Genomic DNA, 24,455 nt, shown 5'->3' with positions numbered 1-24,455 from the left:
GATAGACTGCACAGGCCATTGGGATGGTGTGGAAAAGGTGTTTACCTCTTTCCATACGAAGAGCTTTCCAGAAAGCAGGAAAGGATCAAACCATTATAACTAAACAAACCATTATAGCTAAACTGCAGCTGGTCAAACGGGATACCTACCTAGTTCTTCTGTTTGTTAGCTCATTAGAATTCCATCACGCTGTCCTGAGGCAAAGGTAGGGGAGTTGCCAACACTTCTCTAATAGATTTTCCGGTTGTCTTCTGAAACCCCAGCACACTGATTACTTTTCCATTACAATCTATCTGCAGGGATCTCGCTGCATTAACCTGCCCCAGTTCCCCTTCCCTGCTGCGACCTAGCCATGAGATGCTGACCTTTACCCTGTAGTGTGACTTTCAGGAAGGGATGGTGAGAACGTGCTGTCTCCAAAATAGCCCCCACCTCTGCAGTACCCCCAACCACGCCTCTTCTGACCTTGAGGGACTCAAGGGGTTGCAGCTTGACCGGAACACTGGTCTTCACAGCTCTTCCAATCAGAAGAGCTGATATCCACACAACCCGCTTGGTTCTAGCATGCGCTTCACTGCTTTCTTAAAATGTATTCCCGTACTTGGCACTCTGCTTGCCTCTATTTCCAGCCTCAGCGACTGGGGCCTTCTTAGGTTATCTACTGGTGCGTTATTACTAGCCTATATTTTTATATTCAAGAGTCATTTATTTAGTATCCCCATGTGCCAGGTCCTATGAATGATAGCATTCATTGTTTCATAACATTTCCCCACAAAGCTTCTGACATACTTCATCAATTCTCAGGAGATTAGAAAAACATTTCCACATCTCTGAAATCACAATGCGTCATACAACCAATACCAGCTACATCAAAATTGTGGGAGTCTTTCTTTTTCTACACACACAACACTGCTAGTTCTTTCAGTCGGTGACATTTGAGATTCGATGACATTCTAAGCACCATATTTGTTTCCGTTGGAAAGTTACACAAACGAAGCCTCTGTACGATGGGAGATTTGCTCAAGTGAGCATATTTCCAGGCGGTTCCACCGTTCCATGTGTCATCAGAGGGGACTTTACTGGCTTGTTTCTTTAACAATTGCAGCACAAAGCCAGGGATTCATCCTCTAATGCCCACCCTTCATCACCATTGCTCAGTCTTTGGGAGCCCCTGGGGCTTAAGTCCCAGTTTTGTTACTACAGTAGCGAGTGATTTGTGATGTGATGCTTAAACATTTCAACCTCATTCATTCGTAAATCCTGGGAAATCACTCTCATCCTAGATTTCTGAAACAATCAGCTAGATTGCCTGCTTAAACGCTCTCAGCATCATGAGCATGGCACGTTAGTGAATGATGATGGTGACAACGACGATAGCTTATACCCTAAGGAGAAACCTGTAGCTGGCTAAGTTTGTGGAGTTGCTTAGCCCTAACCCAGTTTTGTTCCAGAAAAGACACTGTCATAATTGTGATCCTTTCTTCCGTATGTTTGCTTGCACCAGCAATTTGTATGGTAGAAATGACAGCTCTGGACTTGGTCATAAATCTGTCATACACACTAGCTAGAATTCTGTGAGCCCCTCAGTTTTATAAAACATATTCCGAGAGCCGGAAGCTCTACTCTTTATATGAGCTGGTAGAAAAGGATCAAGGGCAAGTAAGAAATTATTCTTCCTTGAGTCCTTTGAAATGCAATGGGGGAAAAGTAAGCATACTCAGTCTGATCCGTGTACAATGATATAAAGTCTCTAAAATAATTAAGCATAACAGAACTTTTTAAAAACATCCATAACTAGAAAGAGTCACACGAACAATCTCTAAGATGGAGATAGAACTTTAGAAGCCTTTCCTAAGAACACAGGGAGTTCTAGAACAGAGAATGGCATACGCAAAAGTACACAAACGATTTCTTCTTCCACTTATGCTATAACAGCTTATATCAAAATAAACTTCCCAATAATGACAATAAACAGTTTGGAGAGACCGCTCAAAGGTTAAGGACATTTCCTGTTCTTTCAGAGCATCCAGATTTGGTCCCCACACTGACACCTGTAACTCCAATTCCAGGGTCATCCAACATCTTCTTCTGGTTTTTGTGGTCACATCTGGGCACATAATGCACATATACTCACTCAGGCGCATCCGCATCCACACAAGATAAACAATAAAACTTTAAAAAACAAAAGAAATACTCCAGACAGCTGTTTAAGTTGACAGCCACACTGAAGATAAGAAGGCCACGAGGAGCCAAGATCCTAGAAAGAACCAGATGCACTGGGATTATTTTGGGGATGTATTTTTAGCCCTATGTTTGCTGCTGTTTTCTATCTCATGGGCTTTGCTAATTTGGGTCTCCAAACACAGGAACCAAACAGTAGCAGCCCGGGATGCGGTCTCACTGGGATGGACAGGGAGGAAAGTGGAGGAGAAGGGCTTCCAAAGTTACAAGAACACTAAAGATGGAGGATTAGTGCAAAAGAGAGTCGTGAGGTGGTAAGAATGCTCTTCGTGTGGTTTCCGTGTGGCATCTGGGGGACTTCTTGGCTTGCTCGTTATCAGGCAAGGTGGCAGAATTCAGTATAGAAGGCAGCTGTGAGGTGAAAAGCTGGCAGAGATTCTAATGAGCTGAGAGGACTAAAGGGGCAGACATTGCTGCCTGGGGTCCACCAGGAAGAAATGTGCCTGGTAAATCCCTGGAGAGCGGTCTCTAGGAGTCAGAGCAGCCCTCACCAAACCCTCATCGCAGGCCCACACGTCACCAAGCTAAACTTTCATCGCAGGCCCACAAGTAACCGGGCTAAAAGTGCTAGTTACAATGGGGCCAAGGGACAGAGGTCTGAGGAAATTGAAACCTTTTGTGGGTAGCCCTGAGGAAAGCCTTCCTCTCGCTCTTTCAAATTATGTCACATGGTCTCAAGGAAGGCAACAAAACTTGCTCACTTGGTGTATCTCATTGGCAAAATAATATTAGGAATTCAAACCTTTTATCCAACCAAATCATGAGCTGAAATCGATGACCACTAAAGTCTCTCCCATCAATGAAAATCTGAATTAGCTTTGTGATCACTTTAAAAGCAACATGGTAACGTATGGGCAATTTCGCTGCTACAAGCAGAAAACTAATACAGATCAATATACCTTTATGCAGAATGTGCTTGCACAATTGGACTTTTTTCGGCCTATCACAGCAGAGCTCAGCACATGAGGCCGTGCAAACACACATCTACTCAGATGGGAGATAAAGCATCATTAATGTTTGCTGTACGACTTTCACAAATACAATACAAAGACTGATGTTAAAATCAGCACAGAAGGGAGACTAAAGACAGACAAGAGAGTTACCGAGCCAAGGAACCACAAATGCAATTAAAGAAGATCTTATTCAAAGTCAAGAGGGGAGCAATTACACGAGCAGGCGAAAGTGTTCTGGGGTCATGCAGATCAGGCATTAGCCCGTCTCAATCACAGCCTAAGCTGCTGAGGACTTTAAATATGCATGCTTCTAATGCACACGACAGAAGTCCCGTGCCTCATCTGGACCCTGAAATAGCATCTTCAAATAAGGGGAGGATACAGGTTTGCGCATGTGAGCACTAATGTATGCATTTTTGAAAACCACATTGAAAAGAATAGAAATAGAAAAATGTTTTATAGAAGTACACTTGGTATTTAGCACTGCGAATTTGCATAGGCCTCTTTTATAGCAACAGCATTATGGGTAGGAGTGGAACTTGTTTCTCCAAGAATTCCATCACTTTTGACAAGCAAGAACAAATCATTCTATGAAAACTGCAACTATTAGTTCAGCCAAAATATACAGGCAAGGAATATAATCTATCAGAGGCATTACTGTACACCCTGGGGGAAAGCGTGACTGGTGGGATTGGTGCTAAATCTGCAATAAGAAGTGCATCTTACTCATCCAAATGGTTTGCAATTCTGCAAACATACCATAAATAGAATGCAATGGACAAATGTTAAATTACCTAATTTTTGTGGAAACAATATTTTCAGACAGCTTATTAACCTTAAAAAATCTGTTCCTATAAAATAATATAAACATAAAAATCCATAGCGAGTTAAAAACCTTATACACCTCATGCTGTATTTGAAACTCACAAAGCTTTAGATTAAAAACACAACTTTATGTTTCATGGTAACCCGTGACTTTGGGCAGTTTAGCTGCTTAAAATGTGGGTCGTGGCCTCCCATGTGACTGCATCACTAAATACGGGGGTTGGAGGTCACACAAAAACAGCAATACCAAAAGGTATGGATTAATAATGACAACAAATTAGTTAAAAATGAAGCAGACAATGAGTACAAAGTGTTTGGCAGCACTCACCTGTGCTGTGTCCGGAGACCTCACTGCAGCCCTAGTTCTGAACACACACACAACACACGCACTTTGCACAGCACACACTGCCCAGAGGGCAATGCCAATTACACTGCCCGAAACAAGTCAACTTGATTCTCCTGTGTGCTGTGAACTGTAGTGTGTTTACTGCACACGAGACATTTTCTGTTCCTTCAGAAGCACAATGGTCAATTATGGAAACAAAGACTTGCGATGTTAGTCTACTACTGGTATTCTTCCGCACGCAGCATCAGGTTGAATTCTCTTTGCATTGTACGGTGTTAGAATGCTTAGTTCTATAAATTGTTCTTCTGTGGGGTTGGGGAGGTGACTCAGTAAGTAAAGTGCTTGCCCCATAAGCATGGTGACCCAAGTTAGGAGCTTCAGCACCGGGTAAAGTCAGCTATGACACTATATTGCATATTTGTAATTTCCATGCTGGGAGAAGGTAGATTTTTGTATTTCATTGGCCAAGCAAACTCACCAAACTGGTAAGCTGAGAGACCAAACTGGTGAGATCCAAGCTCAGTAGGAGACCCTCTCTCTAAAAACAAGGTAGAATATGACTGAGGAAGACTTGACTTCTGGGCTCTATACACACGGAGATACATACACACCTCTTTATATGAATACATGCTCATACCACACAAACATGTACATATAACACACACACACACACACACACACACACAAAAGCATTATTATTTGTGTTGCTGACTGGTATTTCATTAAAATATATTAAGTGAATTCTGGCTTAGGGTTGAGACAGAATTTCTAATAATTTCTGAAATAACCTTATACACACTTTGGCCATTTTGTACTGTGTGTTGATGGAAAGGTGAATTATCAACACTGGGTTGTAAAATCAAAGTCCTAATCAACTCCAAAAGTTGTCAATGATATTTATATTCTATATCCTGTGATATCAAGAAAACAAACAAGATCAGACATAAAAGTAAATAAGCATTTAATCTCAATAGCATTGTGTCCTTAATAAATGGTAAGATATATGCACACCAAAGAATTGGTATAAAATAAATGTTTTATGATTATCAACATATAGTTGAATTTTATGTCTTTTATATGCCTATATCCCTGACATTGCACACAAGTTTCTTGGTTTGAACGGGGTAGTGAATGGAAACTATGTAAGTTATCTTGAAGTACACAATGTATCTCTGTTCTCAGAAGAAACAGCGACTTCTCTTCCTTCTAATAAGCATTTCATCTAAAGAATGTTTTCCGAGTTTCTCTAATAATTAAGGTGTTAATTAATATATAAGCCTGGGACTGAAAAGACATTTTTGCAGAAAGGATGTCTGGTCTCATTTTCCCACACAGTGTGGTTTCCTGAGCAAAGGGAGGGCAGAGTATGTAAGCGGAGCTCTGGGCCTGTGAGGACAGCTGGCCTGTCCCTCAGAGGTGGCTACTGGCAGGTGTCCCTCTTGGTTTTCCCACTTCAGATACAGCCTCCATTCCTTGTGGAGCAGGTGTCAGGACTGCTCTGAGTCTGAGCTCGTGGATACTGTGGCAAGGTCTAAATTTGAGTTTCAGGGGAGTTGATGAAAGGACAGTCACTGGGCGGTCCAGAGGACTATGTCATGTTCATTTGTGTTTGACCCAGTGGCCCTGACAAACAAACCCCACTTGGGGATGACCCTAGGCTCCTTGTCTACATGTGTTTCTCTAAGTCTGGAACACCTTAAAAAACTAGACCTCTACACTTAGAGAAGACACGGTAGGTACCCTAGACCTCTACACTTAGAGAAGACATGGTAGGTACCCTAGGCCTCTACACTTAGAGAAGACGTGGTAGGTATCCTGAAAATATCTTATTTAGCCACCACCCCATCTCTAGAAGGGTGACATGTTTGCTTCATCAAAAATCCGTTGAAAAAGATGAACAGACTTTGAGACGGAGACTCATCCAAATGGTAGAGCTTTGGACAAACCGTACCCTTAGTTTTCCTGCATGACGACATGATCTGTTGTTGTTGTTGCTGTTGTTGTTGTTTGATTATTTTAGCAATACGGCAATCATCAGATAAGCTAACCCAAAGATAAAATTTGAGCTGTGTTGTGTGTTTATATTTTCTTATTTAAATTGGTCTAGTGTTAAATGTGATGAATTGCTAGTAGAAGACAGCATAAGACATGTTTACAAATCAGTGAGTTGAAATTGTTTTAACATAGCCATTACTGTATGTTCTAACATCATAACCTGCTCAGAAATTTCATTTTAACATCAAATTTCCTCTCATTCTCAAATCAGTCAAATTCCCTGTAGCAATTATGTGCTACCTGTTCAAAGAGTGGGTTTAAAAATGTTGAGCAGGCTCAGGGTTATTCTGTGGTCCAAAATGAACTCTAATTGGCAGCACTAAGGAAAATGGCCTTTCTCCATCTTGCCTGTATTTTTCACACGATGACTAAATTAGCAAACTTAGGCACAAGTGGCTTCTTGTAAATAATAGGTTACTACTTAATATACTATCTCAACTCAAGGAGGTTGAGTTATCAGATAGCAGGAAGCCAAATTACAGGAATCATTTAATTATTTATTTAACGAGACTTTCTCATTTAAATGAATTGAGTTATAATTGGGTGGAGAGGATTTCAAGGTAGTCAAAAGTTCAAGGGGCTGAAAAAAGGTAATGACTTTTTAATCTGCAAAACACAGGTTAGGATCAAACATCCCTTCACACTTGCACGGGGCAGAGTCCTACAGGTTGGGCTAGAATTGCGTTGCTAGGTGAGCCATGCAGATTTGTGTTCCTTCCTTTAAATACTTGCTCTAAGGGCCAGATGCCTCCCACCAGGTAAAAACCATCAAGAGGGGTCAGAGTTAATCAGGACGATTGGTTGATATTCTCAAAGACTGGGACACGTCATGAAATCTATGTTAGTCACCAGTATGCACAGGCTGGGTACACAGAACTCTCCACGGGAAGCTAAAGCACACGCTTGCTAAGGGAGGACCTTCTGCTCCTTCAGCCAATATCTGTTGAAATACCAGCTCACTGGGGCGTGGTCTATTTATCTTTAAAAAAGAGCGGCAAGCCTTGGCCTGCGCTCTTGGTTCCAGAGCTTTGTTCCTGCTTGGCTCCTGACTAGGCTTCCTGACAGTTGGTGTTTCGTGAGTTTTACCCCCCTAAATAAATATCCCTTTAAATCATAACTGGTGTGGGATTGATTTGTGCATAACACGCTGGTGGGGGAGATGGCAGGGGACTTAAACTTGATAAAATAGGACCAGTCTGACACTATAAATGTATCTATGAAAGGATTAAAAAACCACTAAACATACCAAGTGTGGTATTACATATAGAAATGAAATGTTAAAATAGCTCAGGAATTACCTCTTTACTTCAAACTACCTATGCATAGAGTTCTACATGAGCTAACATGTAGATACTCAGGTGCATAGATTAAATTCACTCCCAATGAACTTCAGTTATTAAATCAAAAATCCCCTTTCACAGATACCACTTTCTTATTCTGATTTAGGAATAAAATGTGAAGCTTTCTCCCATATCTCTCCCATTGGCCCTAAAGGTCACAACCTGACATAGCTCATCTGTCAATTGTCATTTGCTGTTTTCCTCATTTGGAAGAACCCTGACACCCTTCTTCATGTGCCAAGGATTTTAAAGTCTTTTGGAATAAAGCAATGTTTACATGGAACGCCAGATTCATACATAGATCTCTATCAGTCCACAAAAGCCCTTAGTAACACCCAGGGTTCCTCGACTGGAGGCCCACATGCATGCAGCACTCTCCCCAGGGAGTTTACCAGGAATTCACGTCTGTGTTTGATAACAGCTGGTTCCAAAGACCATCTAAGTGCCCTGTTGCAGACCACCCTGGCAGAGCTCCATAGCACAGATGAGAAGCATCCTGAGCAGGTAGCAACTGACCAGGGATTACATTCAGCTTGGAAGAGATAGTTCTCCAAGCACAGTCCGGGGGAGAAGAGCTTAGCTACTGAAAGGTTGAGGAATAGTTAATCACTCCAATTTAATATTATCTTTGACATGAGCCAAATAAAGTATATGTAATAAAAAGTATATATAATGTAAAATTATCCCGTCAGTTACATAAGCAGCGCCACTGAGTAGATGAGCAGTATATAGTCTCTGGCTCTTTCCCATTTTCAGTGACTACTTACTACATATCATTTCTTTTCGGGGTTTAGGAATACATATATTTATGAATATATGTGTGTGTGTGTATCCCCCAGATAATTTCTTTTCCCCCATGAAAATGTGTTTCCATGGGAGATAAAGAGAAGAGGAGCATAAGTGAGAAATGACGTAGCATAGCTCGAGGAGATGGTAAGAGAAATGCAAGAGAACGAGAACCACATGAACTTCCTTCATAGTGCCCAGAAGGACTCCTCCGTGAAGGACACGACTCAGCAATGTCGGGAATATGAAGGGTTTGTCCATGAACATATATGGAGGGAATGTGCAGAAAATGAGGGTGGCAGCTGGTATGATTCCTGCTCACCTACATAATGGTTTACTTAATTCCACAAAGTTATCAAATTATATTTTTACCAGAAGATAATTTTATCTTAGTGTGATAAAATAATAAATTCAATTTACAAATAGTGATTAAATCTGGTGAAACAGGTAAATATATATATATATATATGGATATATATATGTATACACACACACACACACACACACACACATATATATATATATATATTCTTGTTTTGGTATCATTCTCAAAAATTTCAGATACTCCTACTTTAAAATCTTTCAGGGGAGAGATTTCCAATGACCTTGGTTTTGGAACAAGTCTGGACAGTCTAAGGCAAGAAGCAAAGAGCAGCTACAATGGGAAGGGATTCGTGGCAGGGGGCTAGACTGGGTGGAGTATCGGGAGGTAGTGGGGGCAAGGTGAGACCTCTGACTTGGTTCCTGGCCTAATGGGAAATCCTTGTGAGAACTGACTAGGAGAATGCTTGGCTTGGGTGTGTATTTTTAAAAGTGTGTCATGTGCTTGCTGGGAGTGGACAAGAATAGAAGCTGGCCAGTGTGGGGAGGGGGCAGCAGACATCCAGAATAGAAGCTGGCCAGTGTGGGGAGGGGGTAGCCAACATCCAGAATAGAAGCTGGCCAGTGTGGGGAGGAGGCAGCAGACATCCAGAATAGAAGCTGGCCAGTGTGGGGAGGGGGCAGCAGACATCCAGACAGAAGCTGGCCAGTGTGGGGAGGGGGCAGCAGACATCCAGACAGAAGCTGGCCAGTGTTGGGAGGGGGCAGCAGACATCCAGAACAGAAGCTGGCCAGTGTGGGGAGGGGGCAGCAGACATCTGGGCAGATGTGACCCCTTGGACTCACATGACAAGAACACTGATGGTCATAAAGTTGTATTCAGAATATATTTCTTTCGACCATCATTATAGCTCACTTTTATTCAGTACTCAGAGCTGATCTTTACTATAGCACTTGCTATAAGAGACGACTGCTCTGATAGATAATGCACAATGTTCATTTTGCAAACAAAGACTCCAAAGCTCGGGGTAAAATTTTGCTTTCTTGAGCTGGCAAGCATATGGTCCAGCAAGACATGGGGTTCTTAGCGAACCGTTTCCTTTGCCTTTCCCCTCCTAGAAAGGTGGCGAGTGTGCTTCTCAGCTGGCTGACTCCAGACTTCTATCTTGAGTCCCCTATGGCTTTGGTGTCTAAGCATGGGACCAGGCCAGCGGTCACCAGAGCCACCCCCACCCCTGTCATCTGTTCTGCAAATGACCCTGCAGACTGACAGCGGTGTGTGTGAAATGGGATCTCCCCTTTTTGGGGAAAACAGTGTGGTATTTCACCATCTTCAGGCTGAGGAATGGAAGACAACAAGGAAAATAATCAATGTTTAGCATACAAAAGAAATCTTACTTGATTTCAATCAAATGCCAATTCCCTTTATCATTTGGTCACACTCATATATAACCACTGTTGTTCAAACACACTGCATACTTTCTGGTACTCGCCGTGCCTACCGTCTCTTGATCCTATTTCTGCTCTCCAAATTCCCATTGTTTCCAGTGAGCCACTAAATCGTGAGTTGATAATATTTGTAGAACATGGGCCCTCTTTGTTTATTGCTGCAGTCCTTGAGAAATTAATACAATAAAGCTACTACATTTTTTTCAAGTGGGATTTTGATACACACAAAACAATTACCTAATTTCTTTACGTCATTAAGAAAGAACCACGTGATAGACGAACCTCACGAGAGCAGAGGGCAGGATGGGTGTAGAGATGTCGCCATTGGGTAGAAATAAGAAGCTTGGTGTTGCTCACAGCAGGATGGTGACAGATGAAAAACAATGGCATATTGGATATCTTAAAACCAAGGAAAAAGGATTTTGAATCTTTACTCTGTAAATGATAAATGTTTGAAGATACACTTACGCTGGTTCAAGCAACACAATGTATACATATAGTGAGCTATCACAGGGTACCACATTCATATGGACACATTTTATGTATTGGCTAGAAAATATAAAATTTATAACACTCCCATGTTCTATAAATGAGAAAACTAAGTAAACATGAAACAGGGACTCTGCAGGGTGGGGAGACACTGGGTCGGGAAGTGTTTCCTGTATTGTACGGTTCTGGGACAAGGGGACTTGAGCTACATGACTTTATTCCTTGTACTACTTCTTGCATCAATTAAAAGAACCATATGGAGCAACAGCAGCAAAACAAACTTAAGGGGACTTTCATTTGGTGTAGTGGTTGCCAATCATGGCGGGCCCCACCTCATGCAAGATCATATTAGGCTCTCTGCAGACTGTCTGGGGCAGCTTTACAATGGGGGGGGGGGTGGATACACTCAGGAGGAGCCAATGATAGAAAATGAGCCCCGGAGGAGGGGAGGGAGTTGCCTAGGGAGAACCGCAAAGGACACTGGAGCTTCCTCAGTGCTGCTGCTTTGCGTTTAATATCTCCCAGACACAGAACTCTGTGATGAGGCAGCCAGGAGGGGAACCGTCACGCACCGGACGGACGGTTCCATCACTTACTGCCTCCGATTCTCCACCTCCTGTGACTTGGATCAGCTGCCAAACTAGTCCAGCCACGTGAGCATGGTTTTGTTCCTCCAAAGAAGCATCACACACACCAAAAGAGTGCCCAAAAGAGTGTACCAACTGTCTATAAAACGAAACAAACACCCACAGAGACCTGCTTTGCAGCCAAACTTGGAAAGCCTTTGACTAATCCAGTGCTTTGGAACTTAGCTAAGATGGTAATCAGGGCTTGTACCCATGCTTAGCTACATTAGGAGGTTTACAGCAGAACCCTTCATGCCAGAGGAGAGCCAAACAACACAGAAAAGTATGGGAGTATCAAAGAAATTTCAAAACATACCATTCAAATTTAAGATTTTACACACACACACACAAACACACACACACACGCACGCATGCACACACACACACACACACACACACACACACACACAAAATACATTCTCAATTTGGTAAAAGTCAATATAATTGAGTAGATAAACAGAGTAGGAGCTGGAGAGACGGTCCATCAGTCAGGAGCACTTGCTGCCCTTCCAGAGGACTGGGTAAGTACCCAGCACCCACATGGTGGCTTACAACCATCCATAACTCTAGTGACAGGGAATCCAGTGCCCTCTTCTGCCCCCAGCAGGCACCAGGCACACACTTACATGCAATACACTTATGCACACAGAATAAATCAGTAAATCAATCGATGGTGTATGTGGATAGTTGAGCTGTGGATGGTTTTATCATCTTCCTCTTTTAAAATATTCAATATTTTCAAATTTGTCTATTTGGTGTTGGCATCACATTGAAGGCAAGATTTACAATTTTGATCTGACGCATAGAAAATGACTGGTGTGTCTGTATTAAGTCTATGTGCCTCGGTTTTCTTCCTTAACTCCAGACAGCATGTATACATGTACATGTTTATATGTACATACTTTATTTGTATGCATGCATGTCTATAAGTATGTATCACTCCTGTTTGTATTGTTGTGACTAAGCACCATGACCAAGGCAGCATCTAGGAGAAAGTTTAGTGGGGCTTGTCATTCCAGGGGGGATAGGAGTCAGCCGCCATTACGGCAGAATGCCCTGAAGCAAGCCCCAGGCACCATCAGGTTCCCCGGGCATGTAAGAGAAATGGCTTTGGAACCACCACAATGTGTAAGGAAGTTTCCTTTTCACTTGTAAACATTTTTTCTTTCCTTTTGGTTTTGTGAGGACAGTTTCTCCGTGTAGCCCTGACTGTCCTGGAACTCAGTGTGTCTATAGACCACACTGGCCTCAAACTCACAGAGATCCGCCTGCCTCTGTCTCCTGGGAGCTGGGATACTCTTATTAACTGAGCATGGTGTTCTGTTTATATGTATTATGTACGCCACACGTTGTGCCATGGAGGCAGAAGAAGGCAGTGGACCCCGAGGACTGGATGATGGACAACCTCAAGCCACCATGTGGGACTCAAACCTGGGTCCTCTAAAAAGAGCAACTGCTTTTCCTAACCACTAAGCCATCTCTCCAGTCCTCAACTTTTTTTTTTTAATTTTCAGTTTTTCAGGAGAAGCCACATAAATTTCAAGTCTTTCACATGGAAACTTGTGCTTGGTGGTTCTAATGAACAACACTACAAAACTCTGGTTCCTTGAAAAAAATGTCTATTTGGCATATGCATTTCATTTAAAATAAGAAGGCCTTAAATGCTGGTGTGTGTTTACTCGTAATGCTGAACCATAATAAACACTGCACACATCTAAACACAGACCCTGTGATGTCGTGTGTCCTGCAATCTGCTGCCAGCAAGCCGCTTCCTCCTAGCTGAATACTGACCCAAGTGTCCGCTTTCTTTCACAGTCTACAAAACGGATACACACCTTTGGGGGTGGGAATGTCGAATGAGGCTCTACCTGAGTACATGTATATGGGAGAAAGGGTAAAAAAACGGGAACTTAATGTCAGAATCACACTTCGTGTGAAATTAAAATCGCCATTTAATGCCATCCATCTTTGTGGTCTCTGGGCTACTTAGCAATATTTATTGAGCACTGTCCATTTGTCAAGGGCTCCTCAAGCCTTGGGAAACTTAACCATAAACAAAGAAATGTCTAGAAGCCTTGCTTCCAGGGAGCTCGGGTTCTGTCAGATGCGAGCAAACAGGTCGAGTGGTCCAGTTATGGAAGGGAAGGCGCAGAGTTCCGATGAGAAGCAATGACCGCTGCTGTTCTTGCTGGGGTGGGCAGGGGTAGGCTTTGTTGTTGAGGTCAGGTAGGGAAGAGAGCTTAAAAGGCAGCTAGCTCTATTAGCATCAGGAAAGGAAGAATATTCCAGAAACTTCCCCAATAGATGAAGGGCAGAACATTTTTTTCTGTCCTCTTATTAGTTGGGTCGTTTGGGATCACATTTCTGATGCAAGTTTAGTCAGTTATGGTATGATAGCCAGATGGACCACCTCTGTGGCAAGCAGGGACCAGAAGGAAGAGAAAGGGGAGAAAAGTGGTATGTGTGTGTGTGTGTGTGTGTGTGCGTGTGTGTGCGTGCGTGCGTGTGTGTGTGTGTGTGTGTGTGTGTGATGGGTGCATGCACCCATCACACACACACTGAAAGTACACCCGAAAACCCTTTTTGCCTTGTCCACCCTGTTTAAGTGAATGGTACAGGTTATGGTTAGCTAAAATTGAGAACCGCCAAGATGAATTGGTTAAGAAATAGAAGATTTCCAGGAGATTTGGGTATCCATTTCCCTATCCTAACATAGGTACTTCAAACGCTGCCCTGGAAGTCACATATATAGTACAAAATTATTTAAAAAAATAATTAAAAAAATATTTTTAAATTTAAAAATCCCTGTTATTTTTAAATATATGCTCACACCTTGCATATGAAAGTGCCAAGCAACCCAGAAGGCAAGCTTCGACTTTCTGACTAAAGTGTTTTCTGCGTAGCACTGTGGATCATAGAAGAGGCCAAGCAAAGAAGCAAACAGCAAACATTATATAGAGAAATTAATTCAAAATTCGAAACAATAAGAACAATTAATATCATTTCATTGTAGGAAAACTACAGTTAGAATTGGAACTGAGAAGGTGACTCGGTGGGTAAAGGGGTTTGCTGCCAAGACCTGAGTTCCAGCCCTGCGCCCACATGGAAGAAGAGAACCAACACCCAGAAGGTTGCCTTTTAACCCACACACACACGGCATGGGATGGACACTCCCACACATTCATACACACCCACAGACACAAAAGTAAAAGAAGGAAAACAGGAAGGAAGAAGTTTTAGGCCTAACCATATCATTAATATTTTGGTTGCACTATAGGAAGCACATTTACCCATCCACAAATTAGAGCACCAAGTGATTACTCCATCTAAGGTTTAACATAAGAGCCTGTGTTACTCTGTCCCCATGAAAAGACCCCCACTTAATACAGCAGTCCTAGCTGAACTTAGAACAATCCTGCCTTGGAAGCTGTCTTGTTTCTCAGTTTTATGTTACAACAAACCCTCAAGGCTTGAGATGATCTGAAGAAGATTTGAACTTCATCATAACTCAAATTTGGTATCTCTCCACTTACCCTAGGAAAGACACAGGGCCCCAGCATCTCTTAGTCACTCGTCAATAATTAAGATTCTCTTACGAGTGAAATATCTCTTCTGGTAATAAACTGAAGACTTCTAGGTGATGCCAAAACACCTAGTTCACTGCATGCTGCGGTTCTCACCCGAGCAGCGACTAACATGGTTGAGCTCCTTCATTTTAAATTAGGAAACTGGTTTCTAAGCGGTTAACTCCATGTCAGAGGTGTAAACACCCCTTTTTTGAAGCTACAAGAATAAACTCTACAGAAAAAAAATCTCCAAATTCTTTCTGGATCTTTCTAGATTTCACAACCAATAAAATGACTTCCTTTCTTGAGAATCGGGGTGGGAAGCGTGAGGTTTTAAGAAGAGAACAACCAGGAATGCCAATCAAATTCTAACCAAAGATTAGGAAAAGGAGGGCAGGAATCCTTCCGAGTCCCCAAACATGCATTTCTCTGAGCAAAACTGTGTAAACCACTCATTCAGTTTCTGGAAATGCCCCGGCCATGTTAGCTTACACTGCCAAGAATGTTATTTAACACTGACGATGAATTATTGCCTTTAATAACAGAGGCTGCAATTCCTGACTATTAGACTGCTGTCTGCCAGGAAAGACGGGGGAGAATTATGGTTTAGTGTAAAATAAACAAGAGCACACAAACTAGCCAGGAGGGGCATCAGGTGTGCGAAATTAAGGCCAAACATAAAGGGCAGAGTTTATGCATGAGTCTTAGCAGAAAAGTGAAGGGAAGACAGAAGGCTAAACAGAAGATCATGTGATCTCAGGCCTTGGAAAGCCCTTCAGAAGTCACCTACTGGAACTCAAGGACTGGTAGTTCCACAATGTCCGGTGTCCCCTGTCAGGCCCAGTCCAGCGCCAGAGAAAGCTTAGCATCTCAAAGGAATCCCATCCATTTCTAAACACATTTATACCAGAAGTGCTTTACCCGTTCTGAACCAAATTAAATTTAAATTCTGTTTTCTGCAGCTTCATCTCAATACCCTACTGAGACTGTGATAAAACTGAGGTTCCAAACACACACAACCTGTATCGGGGCCCAGAGAACAAGTAATGGATCAGATCAAGAGCATAAAAGGTGTTGGGGACGTGGGCCATGCTATAGCCAGCCTGCCTGCCAGCCATGAAGACAGACATGTGAAAGAACGTTCTGATCAACAAAAGGAAAACATTTGCTTTAGTAAACGTAGCCTGAATTTTTTGATGCATAAAGAATACATTTCTAATAGTTCTTAGGGAGTGGTTAATCTGAATTTTACATTCCATAAAAAACAAAACTGACCTAGTCCCTCTGCATATGTGTGACAGTTATATAGCTCGGTCTGTTGGTGAGGCTCCTAACAGTATGATCAGGACCTGTCTCTGGTACTTAGCTGGCTTTTGAGAACCCGTTCCCCATGCTGGATTACCTCACCCAGCCTGGATGCAGGGGGAGGAGCTGGGTCCTATCTCAACTTGATGAGCCATGCTTTGTGCAAGCCCATGGGAGGCCTGCCCCTTTCTTAATGGAGACTAGGAGAAGTGGATGGGAAGGGGGATAGATGGGAGTTGGGGGGGGGTCAGGAGGAGAGAAGGGAGGGGAAACTGTGGTCAGTACACAAAATAAATGAAAAAATGTTAATAAAATATAATTTAAATAAAGGAAAAGAAAAAAAACTGAAAACAAAAACAGTTAGTGACCAGTGATTGAACGAGATCAAAAGATGATAGAGATAAATATGGAGGAACAGATTCTAAAAGCAAGGTCCTGTCTCTCTACTGCAGTCATGCTGGTCTCCAGCTGGTGACAGATTTGCCTACAGACTCGTTAAACATGTTCTGAAACAAGAATGGGCCTATAGCATTGCCCTGTGCTTGATGTCAGGTTTTGCAGTAGCTTTTAGGATGGCAGGGAGCATGAGATAACAGTGTAGACCCCAAGGGCAGGCTTCCAGCATCTGTGGCTTAGTTCTATACCTGACTGCCTTTTACCAGGTCACCTACACTCTCTTATGTAGAAGTTGGGATAGTAAGGGGGAGTTGTAAGAACTAAGTTAAACACAAAAGTTCTTAGGGTATCCCACCACAGAGTAAGTGCTACTTGGTTCGCATTATCTTCTCTATGGTACCTGGGAAGATAGGCGAGTACGGCACTTAGATAGAAAATACAGAGTAAAACTGCATGGTAGGCATTCTAGAAACACAAGGGCCCTAAAAGTTGATTTAATCAAAGCAGCTAGCTCCTATATGGAGGTCAGGACAGAAGGAGACTAGCCATTACAGCAAGAGCCATCAAAGTAGCATGAAGCCATGCAGTGAAGGATTAGAACACAGCTAACTGCACAGACAGAACTTTCATCATCTCTGTGCCCCCTCCCGCCTGAGAGAAGTCAGGAATAGGTGGGAGTTCTCTATCTGCCTCTTTCCAAGCACTGAAGAGGATCCGTAGCTTATGCAGCCTCCCTTCCCTTCCCCCATCTCTCCGGTGCCATCCAAAGTCCTTCCCAGGCAACTAGAGATGCATCTACCTCTTAGCTATGTACTAGTGGTCGATAAACAGAAAGCTAACAAGTCCATCCTTTGAAATGGAAAAATATCACTTCTTCCAAAAAGTAACTCAGATACGGACAGCTGCTCACACGGGGATTCGCCACAGGTAGCAAGCGATCCTCACGGTGATGACAGTGAAGTCATCGCATACAAAGCTCCCCGATGATCAGAGGGGCAGAGCATCCTCTTTCCAACAGGGGAGGTGGCCGATGGGAATGCGATGGCTGCTCCATCACTAAAGCATAAAAGAATGACTTAGGAGTTCTTTCTTAAGGTTTCCAGAGCTAGGGAGATGGTGGTCTATTCTATAGCTGCTTATCATTGCTATGTGTCACTGAGTTACAACAGTTGACGTTGGGACTAGGGAGAGGACCCAGTAGATCAAGTGTTTTCAATCACGAAAACCTGAGTTCAGATCCCCAGCAACCACATACAAAAGCCAACCCAAGAGGGTGGTGACAGGTGGGTCCTAGGGTCTGCTAACCAGGTATCCTACCCAAATGGTGAGTTCCGGGTTTAATGAGAGACCTCCGCCGTGGGCCAGCTCAGATGCAGGTAAGATGGAGATACCTGTGTACTAACCCATGAAATTCATGTAGCCATCAGTCCAGGTGACCCCTCTGTCACAGGGGAGGACACTTAAGCCCTGGGAGGTTGAACAAGTTGCTCAAACTCACACAGCATGAAAACGGCAAAGCCAGGATACAAGCCCAGTAGTCTCCTCTAGAGTCCTGTTCTGGTTCATCTGCTCCCCATGAAGGCCTGCTGCCCTTCCCTCAAAGAACATTGGAATAAAGCTCTTAGGCAAGCCTCAGACCAACTTTTGTGAGCATCTGGGCTTGCACCAGGGGGAGGAGGCCCAGAGCTGCTTGCTCTGGTTCCTGGAGGCTTTTCTCTAAAGACGCTGCACCTCCTACCTGTCTATAGAGGACACACAAATTCAACTGTACTAGCCCTCGCTGAGAAGTATGCATTTCTGCCCTCCCCTGCTCCCCCTGTCTCTTACGCCCCCTCCTTTTCCTTCTTTCCCACCTCTCCTGGACAAAAACGACATGAATCAAAAGTCTAGGAAAGAGCAAGTGCCGGCTGACGTAAGTGGGCAGGAGAACAAAACGAAAAGGGAAGCGTTGACTCAAGAGCGTGTTCCAAAGAAGGAACTGTCGAGCTAGGCACAGTGGCCCAGCTCTAACTGCAGGGTTCTGTAGCTGATGCTGGGGGGTTGTGGGTTTGCAGCCAGCCTGGGCTATATGGCAAGACCACGCCTGAAAAAAAGCAACTGTCATCAAAACGAAACCATAATGAAGACCCCACCTCACACCTCACATTGACCTTGATTTACACGTGGTTAACAAGTCCCAAGGAGGAGGTTCAGGGACTGACACTCATCACGGGTGGCAGTAATAGGAAATGACTTAGATACCTAAAGAAAGCCGGGGTCTGCTTTCCATTGCTGTGATAAAGACCACGGTTGAAAGCAACCCAGGAAAGACAGCATTTATCTCATCTTATGACCTTCAGGTCATGGTGCATCACTGAGGGAAGTCAGGAGAGGAATTCAAGACATGGAGGTGGAGACCACAAAGGAACACTGCTTACAGGCTTGCTTGCCACGGTCATGCTCAGGTCGATTTAATTTACCTCCCAGGAGCATCGGCCCTGGCACGGCACTACCCACGGTGGGCTGGGCCCTCACACATCAATCAAGAAAAATACCCTACAGAGTTGCCTACAGGCCCATCTTACTGAGCATTCTCTCAGCTGAGGCTCCCTCTCCCGAGATGATCCTAGCCTATGCCAAGGTGACACTTGTTGAGACACTAACCAGCACGAGGAAGGGATGTGGCAATTCCTTAAAAGTCACAGAGCTGTTGCAGGAGGTCCTCCCGCTCCTCCAACCTATAACTGCTGAGAGACCACGTCTTATTACTACACAGAGCGGCCATGGAACCCAGAAATTCTACTCCTAAAAATAGAACTAAGAGAAATACACACATGTACAGGAGTGCACCTGTGCACACCCGCGCTCGCGCGCGCGCGCACACACACACACACGCACGTGCGTGTGACCTAAGGCCCATCAATTTACAATAAATAAAATGTGAAATACTATTTGGCAGTAAAATGAAACAGTAATCAGTGGCACTTAATACAACCATGGTAAACCCAGGGAAGAGTGTGGGATGTGAAAGAAACTAGACCAAGTCTGCATATTAGAGAACGCATCTATATTCTGTGCTCGAGAGACAAATACAGAGATGGAGGAAAGCGAGCAGGCTAGCGTTTGACGGGGGCGGGCTGCACAGGTACGGCCGAACAACTGTGAACAGGTAGAAGTGTCCATGGGATCAGACGGTATAGGGAGCACCTAGCTCAGCCAGTACGTGAAGCAGCGTGATACTGTCTGAAGAATGAATTTCATAGTGGGAAAACCCTATACCAGTGAGGCTGAGTAACCCACTATTAAATAAACTGCCATTGGCATCAGGAACGTCCACATCTTTGTGACTGAGAGGTGACAGCTGCAGAGTGGCAGAAACTCAAAAAAAAAAAAAAAACATCTGGAAGAACATAGAGGAAAAGAGGGAGAGTGAAGAAAAGAACTTCTACTTCATTGAACCCATGTTTCTTGGGTGTGTTAGTGGTCTATCATACCAGACGCACAGACACTAGGTGGGCTCCAGAATTCCAGTTCCAAGCCTTCTTTCCCCGAAGCCATCAGCTCCAGAAATCAGGGCATCAGTGGAAAGGCGAGGCAATGTTAGTTTTTAACTTTGCTCCACATTTCTCAGGGACGAAATTAAAAAGGCCACAACTGTGTCCCCTGGTGTCCTGCGTTCAAGCTCATGAAATAGGAATATTCCATTGATATCTAATCTGTACATGGTTTCCTACATGAATTCCCATGTCGGACTCACATGTAACGAGGAGAAACGGACTCTTCGGGTTCAGAGCAAGTGTAAGCCATTGATTGGCAGGCCAGGGTGCTCATCCTGTACATCAAGACTCCTGCTCTGACTAATGCAGGACATTCTCCAAGGCATGACAGGGAGTCCAATGTTAACAGCAGATGCAACTTCAACAGGGTTTTGATTTTTTTTTTTTTGAGATGGAGAAATACATTCTGGGGACTTCTAACTTTTAGACTATCACCAAGCCCTTCGCTCTCAGCATGCGTTAAGCATCGTTTGTGTAGAAAATCAAATTATGCCATTAATTGATCCAATGTGTCTGCGGTTCTGAAAACAGTCTCTTGGACAGGAACAAATGACTAGTCTGTTGTGCACGGAGCAACGCTGTTTAGGATTCCATGTCCAGACTCAGAGAAGCATTTAAGGAATCCTGTACATTCAGCTAACAACCTCAGTGTTTACAGAACCCAGAATAACTCCTGCATGCCCTACTTCCCACTCCCGAGTCTAGATTTCCCTTACTAAATGTTCAATGAGAAGTGCTTTATGTGACTTGGAGCGCTATTCCACGGTGCGACATCCTCAGAGATCAAGTTTAAGCTGTGGTCCCATGACTCAAGGTCAGACCACAGGCCTCTCCCTGGGAGAAGGGTTGAGCTCAAGGAAATGCAGCAAATCCTCTCACATGCAGGACTGGAACTGTTCTAAGAAGGTAACGGCCTCTCTTCACAAACACGGCACCAGTTCCTGGCCTGTTTTTCATAAGCGTCTGGCATTTCCGCTCCCAACCTGTTTGCCTGAAGGTTGACAAAGGGCCTTAACTATAACAGCTGGTGTTGATTACTTGGGGCGAATTAATTGTATGTTTCACTAATAGACAATATGACCTCTTCAAAGGAAAACCTCTCTCTAAAGAAAGCAGGGCTGCACACAGCCACCCTAGGGGTTCTATCTCAACAGTCTGCTGGTTAAGAATCTGCTCTTGACTTGCTATAATAGTTTTGCTTGGGCTACTCCACTCAGAACATGCTCCTGTCAGGACACCCTGTGAGGGGAACCCACCTCTCAGGCACCTCTGTAGAAACTTGCTCTCCAGGAGGGTAGTTTCCTAAACCAGTGGCTTGTGCTAACAATTGTGAGCCACGCAGCCTTGTTGATTCTGTTACTGGGCTCTCTGAAACACTGCTTACAGACTGTGTTGAAGGTTTATTTCTAGTCCTGGTCCCTGTGATCGCCGACAAAGCTCCATTCTGCCCTGCAGTCCTCCGCATACCGAAACAGGCAGGCAAGGGCCAGCACAGCAGTGGAAAGTAAGTCTAACTTTACGGCTCTCCCTGGCTTGGTGGGCATTGCTTTTCTTCACCAGTGCTCCCGGCCAGTGGGCTTCTCGAGATGACAGCCCGGCAGAGCCGGTACATTGAATATTATTTATGTTCTGTGCAAAGTCAACAAGGGGAAGAAGGGGCTCCTGAGAAGGGCTGAAACCTGACTTTGTGGGAGCATTTGCAAGTGGTCAGCTGCAGGCAGGTAACCTGACCTGCCCCTTGCTACTCAAACACTCACGCCAGGTATGCATATCTGAGGCACACAGCTGAGTTATCAGATCTTCCGGGTCCAAACAGGTGCCAGGGCGGATCACTAACAAGATTATGCCAGCCTTGTCCCCAAAAACATCACTTCCCAAATTCTCCTGGGAATTCCCTACCACTGTGAACCCGCTTCCAAACCAGACTCTCTAATGTTCTCCAACATACTGAAATCTCTCTTGCTTGTAGCCTCCTTCCCCGTCCCCAAGTGACGCATAACAAAACTTAGTAGGCTCAAATTTAAGAGACGGGTCTCTCTGATGCAGCACGGACTTTCCAAGTGGAGGTGCCGGGGAGGCTGCGCTGGGTCTCCCAAACGTTTCTCGAGCTCCCCTCACCCACGTCTCCAAGCATCCCCCCACACACACACTCATTCCCCGGTCACTCACCTGCGTGGGACATGGTGATGGTCTCGTTGGTGTTGGAGCCCACGTTGAAGATGACCACGGCCGATGCATTCTGTAGGAACGCGTTCCGGATCTTATCCTTGTAGGTGCAGTTGCCCTTGGGGATCAGAGCTATCCAGTGCCTGCCGTGTGCCGGAATGGCGAACTTGGTGTTGGGGTCACAAGCCAGGCGATCGTGGGCCGAGCTGGCCATGACCACCTCGCCGCGCGCATCCTGCTTGGGCGAGTGCTCGCCGTACCGTCCGCACTCGGTCTTCTCCGTGTGCAGCTCGGCACCGCCACCGCCGCCCGCCACTGCAGCCCCCGGCTCGGGCTCCGCATAGGTGATGTTCACGAAGGCGGTGTACCATTCCTCCTTCTCCGCTACCGTGAAGTCCAGGCAGAGAAGATGCACGAAACAAAAGGAAAGCAGCCATGTTGAGAGAGCCAGACTGCGGCACGCTTGGATGAGAGACATTGCCATCTCTCTCTTCCAGGGTCCCCTCCCCGCCCCCTGTGTCCACCTCCCGCTCCGTCCCTCCTTCCCCTGTCCGGGCCAACCCCCGGCCGGTCGCAGCGGCTCACTCCCGGGTCGGCGGGGCCCCAGCAGGGACACGCAGCCGCGGCGGAGACCGGATTCCGGGCGAGCTGGCGAAGCCGGCCCTGTTCCCTCTCAGCCGATGCGCGGCGCTGGCATCGGGCTTCCCGGGTGATCGCCGCGGCGACACGGAGCGGGCGCTGCGCGCGCTTGCGGGAGAGTCGGGCTGCCGGGCGTCCTGCTCCTTTGCTCTGCGTAGCCTTCTCTCATAAGGGTGGCGGGGGTCCTGGAGTTTGGAAGGGGTGGCGGCTCTGCTCGTAGCGGCCGGGCGGGGCGGGAGCAGGTTGCTTGAGGTCCCGGGCGCTGGGACTGTAGTCGTGCTGATTGCTCCGCTACGTGTGGGTTCCCTAGGCAGTGGGCGCTGCACCCCTGGCCCTACTAGGTGGCTACGCCCGGGACATCTACTTGCTGAGGGAGGGGACGGTATGGGGCGGATGGGATGGGGGCGTGCAGAGAAGGGTACAACGATTTTTGTGTGACTGTATATGGTGTGTGTGTGTGTGTGTGTGTGTGTGTGTGTGTGTGTGTAATGTGTGCGTGCGAGGAGGAGCTTAGTATGATGTCAAAGCTCCTGGACTCCCCTTGCCACGCCCATTCTGTCTCTCTTCCTGGGCGTCAGCGACCTCTGCCGGGCTTCAAATTCAGTCTCAGCCTGCCACTTCGATCAGTTGGGGCGAAAACGGAAAAAAAGAACTTTGGGCTTTTGCGTTGGGCACAACTGCCAGGGCATTAAGCGCAGCGAAGTGTTTGCACCTCTCTTGCACAGCCTTTCCGTTCGCTGGAAGATGTGAAGAGGGTCCCAGGTCTGGTTGTTCTCGAGGCCCTTTCCCCTAATACTGAATATCTAGGACAGTGGCTGTCAGAATCCCATTTAAAAACCAGGACTGATCCGCTCTAAGGAAGGTTCATAGGGTCGGGGGTGGGGTCGTTGGCGATGTGCGTTTGCTGGTCTAGGGACCAGTCTGTGGTGTAGATAGGGGAGACAACCCTCCTCTCTTCTGGAAGTCAATACGTGGCCGTTGTTTCCTAGAAGATGTATCCTTTCTCAGACTTTAAGACTCCAAGTGGGACGTTTTGCAAACGTGTTCCCTTTGTAGCAGCCATGACCTGCCGTAAAGGACGGACTGACAGAGTCAGCAGGCAAGGAGGCATGTTTGGGTCCTGTTTGGGTTACCGTTTTAGAGTGCCTTCTCCTGCTGTGCACAGAGATTAAGCCAGCAGAGAATAGTTTTCTCTAGAGTCATGTTGAACAGCAGAATTCCTTACCAATTAGATGTCTGGGCGGTTGTTACACCTCCTCACCAGTGCTTTCCATAGCTTCAGACACCAGTAATACAAAGTGTCTATTTCCTTATATATTTATGTATGGTTCTCAGTCACCCATATTATCCTTTCCACGTGGCGCCCTTTCAGGGAAACAAGGTCCAATTCATTAAAAGAAAAAGAAAGTTCACTTT

At 45.1% G+C, this 24,455-nt stretch overlaps 1 protein-coding gene across 3 annotated transcripts in view; it reads right to left on the bottom strand.

Moving 5' to 3' along the window:
• Positions 1-23,410, bottom strand: part of Rnf150 (ring finger protein 150) — a 237,412-nt gene extending 214,002 nt beyond the window's left edge. For all 3 annotated transcript variants that reach the window (XR_005975539.1, XM_041663362.1, XM_041663363.1), the window contains exon 1: positions 22,404-23,410. Coding sequence is in view for 2 of the 3 variants with exons in the window: in XM_041663362.1 (XP_041519296.1) it covers positions 22,404-22,884 (481 nt within the window). In the remaining variant the exon portion in view is untranslated. The remainder of the gene's footprint in view (positions 1-22,403) is intronic.
• Between the last annotated feature and the right edge of the window lie 1,045 nt (positions 23,411-24,455).

The sequence above is a fragment of the Microtus oregoni genome, unplaced genomic scaffold (genome assembly GCF_018167655.1).
Source record: "Microtus oregoni isolate MIOR12 unplaced genomic scaffold, Mior012 000014F_ref0000157, whole genome shotgun sequence".
Lineage (NCBI taxonomy): Eukaryota > Metazoa > Chordata > Mammalia > Rodentia > Cricetidae > Microtus > Microtus oregoni.
This window is presented reverse-complemented; position numbering and strand designations above follow the sequence as displayed.